This window comes from Cricetulus griseus (assembly GCF_003668045.3).
Source record: "Cricetulus griseus strain 17A/GY chromosome 1 unlocalized genomic scaffold, alternate assembly CriGri-PICRH-1.0 chr1_0, whole genome shotgun sequence".
Classification (NCBI taxonomy): domain Eukaryota; kingdom Metazoa; phylum Chordata; class Mammalia; order Rodentia; family Cricetidae; genus Cricetulus; species Cricetulus griseus.
In genome coordinates, this window is record NW_023276806.1 from 144303747 (window position 1) to 144318562 (window position 14816).

Sequence of the window (14816 nt, forward strand, 5' to 3'; positions counted from 1 at the left end):
CACACGTAGGAATCCCGTTTCTATGCTCCCCGCCATTTTAACTTGCTTCTGTCCTCTCAGGTACACACAATCTGTAGGAAGACACAGTGTCTGGGTTTTTAAATACATCAAAATCTCCTATTTGATTTGTTTGTTTTTGTTTTTTGAGACAAGGTTTCCTGTATGTAGTTCTGGCTGTAGTGGGACTCAGAGATCTGTCTGCCTCTACCTCCCAAGTGCTGGGATTAAAGGCATATGCACCACCACTACCAGTTTTGGATTTTTTGTTTGAGAGTTTGTATGTCCACCATATTCTTTTAACTGTGCTACAGGATTCCCAGCATAAATAAAATATTCAGAGTGTTAACACAAAGTGCATTGGTGAACTGTTACTATTCTAAACTCATATCTATAATATTACTTTGTTTAATCACTACAATAAACTTTTCAAGTTGAATTATTATCAGCCTTATTACATTTGAGAATACTGAAAGTAATGTACCCAGAATCACACATTTATTAAGGTGTGAAGCCAGATCCAAGCAAAGGCAGACTGGCTTCTAAAGCTGTGATCAAAGCCACTGGGCCGTTTGTACTAATGCACTCTCTGACTGGTAGAAATCTTAGCTTTTGTTTATTACAAACAATGCTGCAACTGCTCCCAAACAGAAGTGTATCCTTTGATTTTACTAAAATCTAAGACAGAATAATTAAGAAAAACAATTAAGGGGTCAATTTGTTCAAAATATTAATCATTGTACCTTTATAGGTAAATTACTTCTATGAAATAACCCAAGAAGCAGAAGTGAACTAATAATTTTATTATAGTTTTGTTATTTGAATGGGGAAAGAGTAATGATCTGTTAGTGTCTACATTTTTTTCTTAAGTGATAAGATAAAGATGTATCAAAGTTAAATGTAAGACTCCATACACATAACAAAGTTTAACTGTTACATATTTCCAATGCCTTAGACTTGTGGCCTCTTCTTCTTCTTCTTCTTCTTCTTCTTCTTCTTCTTCTTCTTCTTCTTCTTCTTCTTCTTCTTCTTCTTCTTCTTCTTCTTCTTCTTCTTCTTCTTCAAGATTTTATTTGCTTCTGTGTATGGGTGTTTTTCCACCCCACACGGATGTATATCTGTGTATCCAGAAGGCCATCAGACCTTCTGGAACTGGAGCTATAGAGGGTTGCCAGCTGCCATGAGGGTTTGGGTACTGAACTTGAGTCCTTTGGAGGAACATCCAGTGGTATTAACCACTGAGCCATCTCTCCCGCCCCCTGTGCTCTTTTAAGATATCCATGTCTAAGTGAATAGATTTACTATGAGACTGCCAATGCAGATGCACACAGGACCAGCCATCATAGCACAGGAGCAGGGTCAGTAGGGATCACAGCTAGTAGCAAGCGTGTGTCCAAGTTCCACTGCCATGCAGGAAGGCCCCAACACTACACATTTCTCAAGAGAAGTTAGAAATTTGGACTTTTTCTGTCTCAAAATTTACAATGTGATATGGGTCAAACAAAATACATATTCCTATGGGCCTGGTAATTAGCAAACTAATCTCAATGGAGCCAGAAATGTCCACTGGATGTTCCACACATAGTAAATGCTCACTCTACAAGAGACACTGACCCCAAGTCCGCTGTGGCTAGCTGCGGCCTGAACCAACCTGCTCTGAAACAGTCATCAAAATTATCATCTGCTGACCTCATATACCATTAAAAAATGAACGTTCTTCATGTGTGCTTGCCTTTCCATCCCTCTGGAGTTCTTCCTCTCCCTTTAGGAGCATACACATAAATATTTCATATTAGCTCACTTTCAATAGCACATACAAAGCACAATGTGACAGGATCAGGGAGTTCGCCATGGTCTCATAGTAACATCAGAAGCTATACCTGGAAAGTTCCACCAACATGACCATCTCACCGTGAGCTAAACAAGGATACTACCAAAAGGCATGTAAAGGGGACAAGCAAAGCCCACGAGGTCTCAGCCCCACACAAACTACAGGCAATGGAGGAAAGCTGGGACTGGCTGCCCAGGGCCCTTTGGTCAGCCTTGAAAACACACCTACGAGTGACATTATAGGGACTGAGTAGATTATATTTAATAACATACATTTAAGCATGTAATAACAATTAACAAAAGGAGAGGCCATGAATTTATAAGAGCAGGGAAGGGCATAGGGAAGGTTTTGGAGATAGGAAAGGGAAGGAGACATGTTCTCATCATAATCTTAAGTACCTACAGAAACTGACCTTGAGAGACTCTTTCTTGGTGAGCTTACTTGAAGTGGAACTGTCCTTTTCTGAGCCATTGTAAAGTTTAGATTCAGACTGAGATGAAAATGAAATAAAGAGAAAATATTTTACATTTATTTTACACACCACATAAATCTTAATATTCCTTACATACTTCCCATTTGCTGTTATGGTTTAAGCAAATGCAGATTTTTTTAATTATGTACACAGTGTTCTGTCTGCATATTTCCCTGCAGGCCAAAAGAGGACACCAGATCTCATTACAGATGGTTGTGAGCTGCCATGTGGTTACTGGGAATTGAACTCAGGACCTCTGGAAGACCAGCTAGTGTTCTTAGCCACTGAGCCATCTCTCCAGGCCCCACAAATACAGATTTTCAATACAAGGTTTTTCCCTACTTGTTATTTGTGTTACACACACACACACACACACACACACACACACACACACACACACACACACTCGCACAAACATACTTTCTCAAAAATTAATAGGCAATGTGAAGTTAATATTTCTAAATTTTATACTGTATTTCTCAGAACATTTTAAGAAAATATACAATTGTTTAGTTATTTTTAGTATAAAAATTATTAAAATGACCATTGGAAAATGCTACACAAAAGAGGAAACCATGTTAAGTTTATTCAAATTGACACATATATTACCCACTACCTCAAAACTCCTCCAATCTTCAAAAACTAAGACTAAGCCACTTTAATTGTCCAGTATTTCAACATTAATATTCCCAGGATCTATCTCCTCCTACCTTTCAGTATACTTAAATTATGATTAATGACAAAAATTGTAGGTTTTGAGTTTGAAGTTAATAATTATTTAATCTTCATAAAACCTTAAAGATTAAATTGCACATGTTTTTATATTCATTTTACATGACCAAAAAGAGGTTCACAGAGGTTGACTAGTCACTGTCATTAACACAGCAGCAACCAAAACCCAGATCCAGTGACCAGAATCTTCCACTAGGGCACAAGAGTATACATTGGAAAGCCATTTCTATGAATCTTCAAACAACAATATCAACCTACTTCTTCAATGTCCTATAACTTTTCAATTTTACCATTGCCAGACATAGGAAACCATTACTAGCATTTTTAGTAATACTCCTAGTGTCAAGGAGTACGTGGGACTTGATCCAAATGGTGGCTTTCAAACGTTACAAGGCCAGACCTGCATAGTTTCAGTAGCTATACCCAAGGATGAGAGCATTTGAGTATAAACTCCTTCCCATGGTGACAGCACCATGACAACCAGTGCATCAGCTGAAGGAAAGGAATCGGTTAAACCAACTAAAACTAAATGAAAATGTCAGTAAAGCTTATTTCTCTTGTCTGGTGGTTGGTATAAAATACATAAATGGAGAACAAATGAGGTTAGGATGATCGTAGTGATTGACAGGAAACAAACTGCAATTACTTTTCAATGCAGAAGATAAGGCATCAACCTGGCTAAACCTTTATTTTGCTGACCTAAGTTGGCTTGATATGCCACACTGTTTGCTCTCATGATGATGACATATACTGTGATACCAAAACAATTTTACATAATTCCTTCAGCTATAAAGCCTCTGTTTGCTCTGTGGACTTAGGCACCCAAAGATGACAGAGCTGCTATCAGAGGAATACGACACCTAAAACTAGAACTCTACTTACAAAGAGGAAGAGTGCACATTTAGATAGCACTCTCTAATGAAGACTCACATTGTTAGCTTGAATATGATGAAGTTAATGGCTGCTAAGCATTTACAAGGTACTATGTTAAGCACTGTGAATGTACCATTTCCCTCTGTGCTTAAAGCAACCCTGAGATAGCAGAAGCATCCCCTTTACTAATTTAGGAGACTATACCAACTAATTAGATGCCTTTTCCCAAGTAATACAGACACCAAACAGGTAAGCAGGACTTTGGGCTTTGCTCTATCTAATTCTGAGTCTCATTTTGGGTAATCTCACCATATTGGTTTATTGCTTTTAAAAGCTCTTCATACAGTACAGCAACCAGAATCAAATGTAAAACTCATCTTTTTAAACAAGAGAAAATGTGTCCCAACAACTCCAAGTGACAAGATCTGGTTTGGTTATTATAAGATTGCACTATCATATGAGTAAGCAGACTAGAAGCATGCCATGTGAGACTGATAAATCAGGACACAGATACCTTCATCAGTCTCTGACAATACTGTGCAGTCTAGCTGTGGGAACAACGAGCCAGTAACCAAGTTTAACCACCCAAACATCACTACCTCAGCTATCTGAACCGGCGCACTATTTTTAAACTTTGGCATTGGGGTTGAATCTATGTCCTCTTGCATGCTAACAACTATTCTACTGTAGTAGCTACACCTACAATCCTCCTTTTCCTGTTTTACATTTTGAAAAAGGGTTTTGGTAAACTTGCTCAAGTTGGCATTAAGCTTACAATTCTCCTGCCTCAGCAGTCTCCTAAGCAGATGGAATTCCTACCATGGTAGTACGTCCTACCAGGCCTGATTCTGAATTAACATGCCTTAATTTAAGAGACCAAAAAACATGTACCATCTTTCTTTGTTGAAGATATTCACCATAGTAAGCTTCTCGTTCTTCATAAACATGACTGGACATCATTTTAATAATGACCACAGGGTTTTTAATATGTAGAATTTCTTGAATCGATTAAATGGCTTTAGAATGCTAGCATTGCCTTCCCCCTACCCCACAGGCAATCAGACTTTTAAGAAGTTATTTATCTCTTAGGTTTTGATGTCCTCATTAGTAAAATATCTTCATTTACTGCTGACTCACAAGGTTGCTTTGGGATTTAAATGAGGTTACAGACATAAAGTGTTTAACATAATACTTGGTAAATGCTCTGACTCAGGTTTCTAATTATATTCTAGATTGCAGATGTCTTCAAAATCCACCTTTCAGAGTAAAGCATTAATGCATGAAATGTCTTGTGGTTTCCTTTAGAAACTATCAAACACTATATTTACAAGGAACAATAGTAAGTTACTGTGATTACAACGATAGTTTGGGTTGGAAAGGAACGTTAAACATTCAGGTAAGCATATCTTTTAAAAACAAGCAATAATAACTTATAAACTTACACACAAGGTCCACAGTTGAAGGATCAAGGTAAAGGGATCTATGTTACAGAAACTCTTTATCCTGGCAATGACATTCCATTTATCTTACTACACAAATTACTCATGCTGGTCATTATTGGCATGGACATAAGATGATTAAAAATTTATTTTAAAAATGCTGTTTGGGGGTGCTGGAGAGATGGCTCAGAGGTTAAGAGCACTGGCTGCTCTTCCAGAGGTCCTGAGTTCAATTCCCAGCAACCACATGGTGGCTCACAACCATCTGTTATGAGATCTGGTGCCCTCTTCTGGTGTGCAGATATACATAGAAGCAGAATGTTGTATATATGATAAATAAATAAAATCTTTAAAAAAAGAATACGCAGGCCCTATTTTAATTATACACAAAGATCTTTGCTCATTATCTGGTAAATGTGTATTTTTTGACTGTCATGTAAACAAATTTAAAATACATAAAAATGTTTTGCTAAAATCATGAGGCCTGAGGCACCTCTGAATGGAACTTTCAGATTCCAGATTGAGAATTTCTGCTGTAGCCCATATACCAAAACCAGTATTAACCTGAAGAGAGCAACAGCTGCCAATCAGTACTTTCCAAGTACTCAATAGCACCTCAGTCAGTCCGAGTATAGACCTTTATACTTTCCATATATACTACATGGCTTAAACATACCAACATAAAAATTCTTATGAACATTCACAGGATTTCAATTCAGTATCTTCATTTTAAATGAAGACATTTGGGAAAATTTCCTGTCGCATATCGGGGACAACAATATGCCTACCTTGCTCTTTGACATTGAAAGTGAAGTGTCATCTTTATTTTGAGAAATATCTTCTTTTCCTCTTTCAAAACCTTTGGGAGGAAATGTCAATATTCAATTATTACAACCTTTGAACATACAGTCATTAAAGTTAAGGAGAAAACATGATATTCTTACTAAAATCTATAGTATGAGAAAATACTTCTCTGGAAAAAGTAAAGGTTACTCGGTTCTAATGTAAGGAAGGGGAAATTTTCATAAATGTAACATGGATTTTCAGATAAAAAGTTATATGAATTTGGAACCTAAATATAGAAGTATACTAAAAGTTACAAAATTACACTTGAAAATTTTAAATGTATTCAAAGCAACAAATATAGCAATAAAGAATTCTCAATACTAATGACTAACATAACTTCAAAGAACCTCTAAATATACATAGGAAAGAACACATTTTCTAAAAGCACATTTTGTAAGTGGAAAAAATGCTAATTTTTCTCTCACATGAATACACTTCAATTTCTCCAGTACTGTTTTAGTCTCAGCTCAATCTATAGCAACTCATTTACTATTTTACAGAAAATGTCCAGCTAAGTATGCCTACATCCACATACTGTTTAAAAACAGAACAGCAATGAAGCTATAAATTAAAGGTTGTGCACATGTACACACACACACACACACATGCGCACTCATATGATGTGTGAATAAGCTTCCTGCATGTGTGTTCAGAGGCTGATGTCAGTGTCTTTCTAATCACAGGTCTCCCTCTGAAGCCAAAGCTTGCTCATCTGGCTAGCTGGCTAGAAAACACAAGCAGTCCTTCTGTCTCTACCTCCCCAGCATGAGGGATTACAGGCATGTTCTGTTGGAACTAATTTTCACAAGGGTCCTGGGGATCTGAACTCAGGTCTTCATGTTTTCTTAGAGAATAACTTAACTAGCTGAGCCATCCCCCAGTCAAAAAGCAAACTTAAAAAATGCAAATGATACACAACATTTCAAATGTTAGAAAATGACATTCATGAACCTAGATAATATATCACTTGTCAAATTAATGAATTCCATTTTAAAAGAATCTTATACTTTGCTTCTGCTTCCATCAGCTACTGGATGAAGGCTCTAGGATATAAGGTAGACATCAGACAACCACAGCTAAACACTCAACTCCTGGAATCCAGCTGCAGGGAGGGAGGAGTGATGAGCAAAGGGGTCAAGACCAGGCTGGTGAAACCCACAGAAACAGCTGACCAGAACAAGGGGAAGCTCATTGGCTCAGACTGATATCTGGGAAACCAGCATGGGCCTGATCCAGACCCCATGAATGTGGGTGTCAGTGAGGAGGCCTTGGCAATCTATGGGGCCTCTGGTAGTAGATCAGTATTTATCCCTAGCAAAAGAATGGACTTTGGAAGTGCATTCCACATAGAGGGATACTCTCTTATCCTAGACACACAGGGGAGGGCCTAGGCCCTAACCCAAATGGTATGACAGACTTTTAAGATCTCCCATGGAAGGCCTCACCCTCCTTGGAGAGCAGAAAGGGGATGGGATAGGAGGCAGGGGAGGAGGGGAGGGAGAGGGAACTGGGATTGCCATGTAAAACAGGCTTGCTTCTAATTTAAATTTTTAAAAAATTTAAAAAAGAATCTTATACTTGGAAATGCAAATCATATAATTAGCTTTATATCATGATTAACTTCATATTATTTACAGCTTTCACTTATAAGTGAGTGAAGCTAAATATTTTCTAAAACATGCAAATTTGACCAAATTCTTTCAGTTTCAACTACAGTTTAAAAAAAAAGTCCTAAAACTAAAAAATTTCCAAATTGCACACTGGGCTTCCAAGGGAAATTCCAAGGCAGTAATGTAAAACATTGTTGCTGGTGTTTAAGTTAGGTCTCCTCTGAGACTGGATAGATCTGAACTCCTAAAAAGGGTACAAATAATCTATCTTTTTAAAGAAATTTGTCATACAAGTTTATTCATCAGGACCTTTTTTCTTATTCTTTTCTTTTTTAAAAATATATGCTACAAAAGTGTATTTATTAGGACCTTTAGGGCTTTGTCAAAAATATTTAGTAGTGGCCAGGTATGGTGGTGTACATCGAGAATTTCAGCACTAGGGAAACAGAAGTTGGTAGAACTCTATGAGTTTGAGGCCAACCTGGTCTACACAGCAAGTTCTAGGAAAGCCAAGACTACCTAGTGAAAGCCTGTCTGAACACATTGCTGTCCTGTGCCCTTGGTGCCCAGTTAACTGTTTCCTATTATTTATTTGTCAGAAAAAGTTATTGTCCAGAGAGGAGTCAAGTACCCAAACATAAAATGGTAATACTGTGGTAACTGCTTATAAAGGCAGTAGAACAGTCAAGAGAGCAAGTGGTGGAGTTCCCAAGCACTGACACCATCATTCACTAGCTGTAGACCTTGCACAAGCAAGCATTTTAACCTAGTGGTCCATTTTGCTACAGGGAGAATGCCAGAAGAGTCTTAAGAGAGTGCCATAGACACACTCTAAAAACAAAACAATCAATGCCTTTCCAGCAGACAACCTGTGTACAATCTCTAGGACCTGTAAGGTGGAGAAAATTAAATCTTGCAAGTTGTTCTCTGACTTTCACAAGCCCACAGCATGCTCCCATCACCAACCACACACACATAATGAATAATTGTTATTTTTAAAATTGTATTATTTATGTGTGGGTATTTTGCTTGCAAGTATTTATATGTACCATGTGTAAGCCTGGTACTCATGGAGGCCAGAAGAGGGTGTGGTAACCCCTGGAACTGGAGTTACAGGCATTGTTGGTCACCACATGGGTGCTGGGAATGGGAACTGGGTCCTCTTCAAGAGCAGCCAGTGCTCTTAACCACTAAGCCATCTCTCCAGCCCCAAGTAATTGTAATTTTTTAAATCTAAGAAGTAAAAAAGTACTTTTAAAAGCCTGCAGTGAAGCTCATAGCCTTTTATAGGTCATTTCTTTGCTAAAGGTTTCCCACAATTCCTAGGTAGTATTCTAGAAACAACTGCAATGACCACAGCATCCCAGTGTTATTATACATACACAAGCAAGGGTGGAGCTCTAGGATATAGCTTATTAAAACACCACCATTTCTTGAGGTAGAATAGTTTGGGGATACAAAGAGAGATAAAAGCAGAAACAGATCAACTTTTCTATGAAAATTAAAATAAAAAAAAAGATGTAAGACAAAGTTATCTTTAAATATGAATAAGGTAGAACTAATTTCTACTCTAATGCTATTAGATGAAAGCAAATGCATTTAGGGTAATTTTTCAGTACAAAAATTATCTCAGAAGACTTCATTAGATGTATATTTCCTTTTACCTTTAACTTAAATATACAACAAAAAGCCTTTTCTCTAGAGTACCTGATCCTACTGCTTAACTAGTAAAGCAGACATTCTGAAGAGTTTTAATCACAGAATATGGAAGCATCCCTACATGGTTTTCTATGCTGGAAGAACTGAGAGACACAGCAAACCATTTACTCATCTATTAAAACACAGCTATGAAAAATTATCTTAAAAAAGATAAACCCACAATTATACCTTTAATCGCCTAAGTATATACCAAACTTTTAAACAGTGAAGTTTTCTACTGTATTAATACTAAGGTCACTGATTATTGCTTAATATTAAGCAGATTTGTGTCATGAAGGTCAACAAATGGCATGTGCTATTTGTGCTATAATACCTAGCAACGATTAAAAAAAATACACACAAGAAGAGGAATATAAAAAAACTAATTGTCACTGTATAAGCAAAGGCAGTACCTAACAGTATCTAAAAGCCCCAGTACAGTTTATTTTAAAGCCACTTCTGCATAAAAACACCAAAATTTACACTAGTTAAGGACATAAGCAAGAAGCATGATCACTATGTTAAGAAGACAATACGGATTAAATACTGTTCAAAGCTTAGGCTACTTAGGTACAGCTTAGAACCATGGATATTTTTTAAAACACTGTTAGAAAAGAGAATATGAAATTATCAAATTTATAATTATTTAATTTCTTAAGAATCTCAAAATAATGCATAAACTCATCAACATGATTATTCACAAAGAGCCAAAAATACAAGTTAGGAATAAAACAGAACTCTATTTCAAATTCAACAAATGTAGATGTCAGGAAAATACATATAAATTCTAGTCAATAGTTCTTTACCATGAATATTTTAAAAATTTAATGTAGGAAAAAAAGCTATGTTTTAATTTTCATAATCTGCAAATAAAAAATTATACTAAAATATATAACCAAATATTTACCTCAATAAATCATTTTCAAATACAAGCTCAAGTTGTCTATATCTTATTGACCAATATAGTTCAATGCCTAAAATGATAACTGTTAAGCATTTAATTTTAATATTACCATGTATGTAACATAATTTTCTTAGCAAAAATTCTCTCTGCATGAATAAGCCTAGCAACAAATTTATACTTAGATGGAACACTTTACTATAGTCAAGAATTAAAAGACTTAAGACTAGCATATATGCTAAACATTAATTATAATTACAACTTTACGGAAATGGCTAAATATTAATGTTAAATATCTGCGTTTCATCTGCTAAAACCTGTCAATATTACTTCTTTGTAGACCTACATTTCTATTATATGGCAATTTCAGAAATTCTTTAATTTGCTTATACAATTCAACCAGAATACACACAATAAGAATCAAGGTTCTTATTTCACTGACTCGTTAGCTCTCAAGTCTTAGCTGGAGACTATTAAGAGAGAACATGGGAAAGCCCGGCCATAGAGAAGCAGTGACTGAAAGCTACGCTTTCAAAACAATTATTTACATGAAGCACAACATTAAGATTTCAAAATCCCTGGCTGATTTTCCTTAAGAACATGCAAGAAATTAAGGCAAGATGCACGATTAGACAAACAAACCTTGCAAGGAAGGAGAAAGTTCATTGTATCCTCCAAATGAAGCATTCCGGACAAGCTTTCGGCCATCAATTCGTGGAGGAAATAAAACAGAGGAAACCCCAGCACATGAAGAAAATCTACGCTGCTGTGAGCCCTCTTCTTTCATGGTTTACAAGTCTGCTGAATATATATGCTCACCCAGAAGGCTAATTAGCCCAATATGGCACAGACAGGCTTTTCTCTCACATCCAAATGTGGCAAACCCCCCAGCACAAACAAAGGACACACACATCTAACAGCAAAGGAGGGCTAGAGACTGTCAAATCAGCAACAAACAGATAGGGAGACTGACAGGGAAGGCACTGAGACAAGCTACTGATTTCTTTTTACAAATGAATTGATTAAAGGGCTATTCCACTAATGGTTTACGCTTGTATCAAGAGAATGATGCCCTCCACTGAACTGCTGCCTTAGAAAAACAAAGCAAGATCAATACTTAGCCATGCTGGATGAAGTAATAGGGTCTCTTCTCAAAACGACGAGCCTTCTACCACATCTGTCTCTGTAGTGTCTGGCCACACTTCCCTCCTCTTCCGACTCTTTTCTTTACAGCTTTTGGTTACTTCAAACACAGATCTCAACATTATACTTTTTATCTTCCCTGAAGCTTCTAGATTTATATCTAATCTGCTGCCTGTCTTGGTCATGATTAAGAATTCATAAGGAAAGATACTCTTTCAAGTACAATTCTGATGGATCACAACTGCTAAAGCAGAGAATTAACATGCAAGTTTTACTTCTAGGAGGAATACAGGAGTCATTAAGACAATGTTAATGTGAACCAATCAACACAGCAGATTAAAATGACACCATAATAATGCCGTGTCCTTGAAGCTGCTACAGTTCCTCTCCATTTGAACTGTTCAAAATATCTACCAATGACTTCTGCCCACTTAAAAAACAAATCATTTGCTATAATAAACTATACCATTTCTTTATGCCTAACTGTTAAAATCCCCAGGAAATCTTCTCACTTTATTAAATTACCTTTGCCTGACCTTACCCTAATTCATTACCCTATTCATTCATAAGAATAAACTTGTTTATTCTTACAAGGACTTTGCCCAATGATTCAGTTTCTTTTTTTACCACGCACACACTTCAAGACTGGTTCTTGGTTCACATAAAACATCATTCCACATAATTTGAGAGTGTTTCTCCTTATTAGAAAAGGCATTTAAAAACCCAATGTCTGATGGTCATGGTGGTACATGCTTTTAATCCTAGCACTCAGGAGGCAGAAGTAGGTGGTCTACATGGTGAGTTCCAGGCTACCCAGGGCTACACAGCAAGACCCTGCCTCAAAAACAAAGAAACAAAACACAACTGTATTTCCTGTGTAATGTTTTTTTTTTCCTTTGCAATGGCATTTCAAAATTATTGTGAAAGGAAGTTTATGGCTAATTCCATAAAAGCTTCATTTTTTATGTCTGAGGGTCTCTGTTTTTGCATTGCTTTACTCTTCCCCATATCATAAAATGTAAGTTATTATTAATTGTAGGCAATAAGAAAATTATAATTAATTCATGTAGTTGGTGCTTGCCTTTCAAGGAATAAAGAAGGTATTATCACAAAAGGCATTATCCTATAACAGGTAGGGTTTAAACTTAATAGGGTCTCTCTCCATTTCCTTAAATATAAAATGCTAAGAATAGCATCTTTATTATAGGACTACTATGTAAAGTCTACAAAGGTTTGAGGTTAAAAATGGCAAGGTGAAAATATTAGAATAATATGTTGTCTCCTAAAGTTCAGGGAATGGCAGAGGAAAGAAGCTTTTCCAAGAAATATAAACAAGTATGGGAATGCACCTACAACACAAATCTAAGCCTGACCCTGAGAGTCACAGTCTTGGTCTTGCAGAGGCACAAAAGCCAAGTCACATGTCAGTATTTACATCAAATAGCCCTTCTGTTCACAATTCACAGCAGCACATTACACTGGGCCATGTATCAAATGGGCTATTAATTATTTTAAGTATTAATAATACTAGAAACAAGACAGACACACATACAGTGTCTCCATTATCTCAAAGAGAATGATACCTCATTTGGCAAGAAATCCAACCTTGTCAAACTCTCCATTACGTATTAGAATACACAAAAGGTATTTCTAGACACTATGGACTCAAAATCGAACTTTCCATTTTCTTTGTTTTGAATGCATGCTTCTTAAAGAACTCTGTAGTGTATCCCTTGTCAGTTCAGGTTCTACAGTAGAAACCAATTCACTGTACAAATGTATCCAGTGTTTGGGATGGGTTCACCGTTTCCCACCACACACTGTCTCTTTTTGTGAGGACAAGTGAGAAACTACTCATGTAAATAATTTCCTCTAGGGCTTACTTCTGTCCCAGGATATCAAGTGGAAAGGACTGTACCAGCAACGTACTGTGCATAAAGTGACAATAAATCACCATGGTGTGGCATTGAGCTGATTTCACCACAAAGTCCCCTGCCATAGCATCATCTTTCCCAGAGAGAAACTCTTGGGTCAGCTTTGCCCAAGCTCTTCTTTGACCTTAACCCTATCCTGTGTATACCAGAATCCTGTCTCTTTCCCTAGACCTACATTTGAAAAGACTTCTAGTACAATGAAGTGTCCTACTTTTCATTTGTTCTCGATAGGATATTGTGAGCTAAACAGTACAAAATGCTTCTGCTACAGTCCTGCTACTGTCCAGAACCAAACTGCAAGCAATGCTGAGCCCTGTGTTTTCCAGGACTCACTAATGACTCTGCCCAATCTTTCTCCACAAAGACTCTTATCTTTCATGGCCATGGCAAAATAACCAACATAAGCAACTTAAAAGGAAGAGGAGGGGTTTTGGTTCATAGTTTCAGAGGTTTTAGCCCATGTTTGTTTTGGCTTGCCCTGTTGCTAAGGCATGTAGGGAGATAGAACATCATGGTGGCAAAAGCATGTGGCAAAACCTGCTCACTTCACAGAAGCCAGGAAGCCAATGGAGACAATTGGAAAGGCCTACAGACAAGACAGACCTTCTATAGTCTATTCAGAACTAGGGATTTATCTAGGGTTTAATCCACTGATGGAGTTAGAGACCTCAGGATCCAATTACCCCTCAATAGCACCAACACCTGGGGACCAAGCCTGAAACACATGAGTCTCTGTCTTCATTTATGTCCAAGTCATAACAAAACTCTTATTAAATCTTAAGGAAGTTAAAGCCAAGCTGTGGCCCAGAAAGTTTCTGGGCTTATCCTTGTCTGGTACTATGGCCTCTTCTTTGCACAGGTAAACTTGTTAACAGGCAGAAGACACCTGGACTGAGGCTGTCTCTGTAACTTGAGTTCCTACAGAATGAACTACAGAACAACTTGCTTACAAGCGAATGCAAACTAACTTGGTCTAATTTTGCAACAGAAAGTCAGATTTCAGCCAAGATCATCAAGCTTCACCCAGTCACAGGCAACCAACTGATCACGCCATGCTCAAAAAAGGCAAAAGCTATTTTGTACTTCCCTTCTGAGTCCTATCAACAGTCACTGCCAAGTGCTGCATGATACATGAATTATCCTTGTTCAAATAAACTATTAAATTTATCTAAAGATTTTCTTTGAACACTACCTAGTGCTTCAAAATAAATATATATTTTTTTAAGACAGGGTTTTACTATGTAGCCCTAGCTGTCCCGAAACTCACTCTGTAGACCAGGCTGGCCTTGAACTCACATCGATCCACCTGCCTCTGCCTCCAGAGGACTGAGATTAAAGGT

General features: G+C 37.1%; 1 protein-coding gene across 14 annotated transcripts in view; it reads right to left on the bottom strand.

The window, feature by feature from the left end:
• The window catches only part of Osbpl8 (oxysterol binding protein like 8), a 121828-nt gene that overhangs the window by 35354 nt on the left and 71658 nt on the right, over positions 1-14816 (bottom strand). For all 14 annotated transcript variants that reach the window (XM_027392429.2, XM_027392428.2, XM_027392426.2 and 11 more), the window contains 2 exons: positions 6133-6203; positions 2241-2318 (listed from right to left, as the gene is read on the bottom strand). In XM_027392429.2, coding sequence (XP_027248230.1) covers positions 2241-2318; positions 6133-6203 — 149 coding nt within the window. The remainder of the gene's footprint in view (positions 1-2240; positions 2319-6132; positions 6204-14816) is intronic.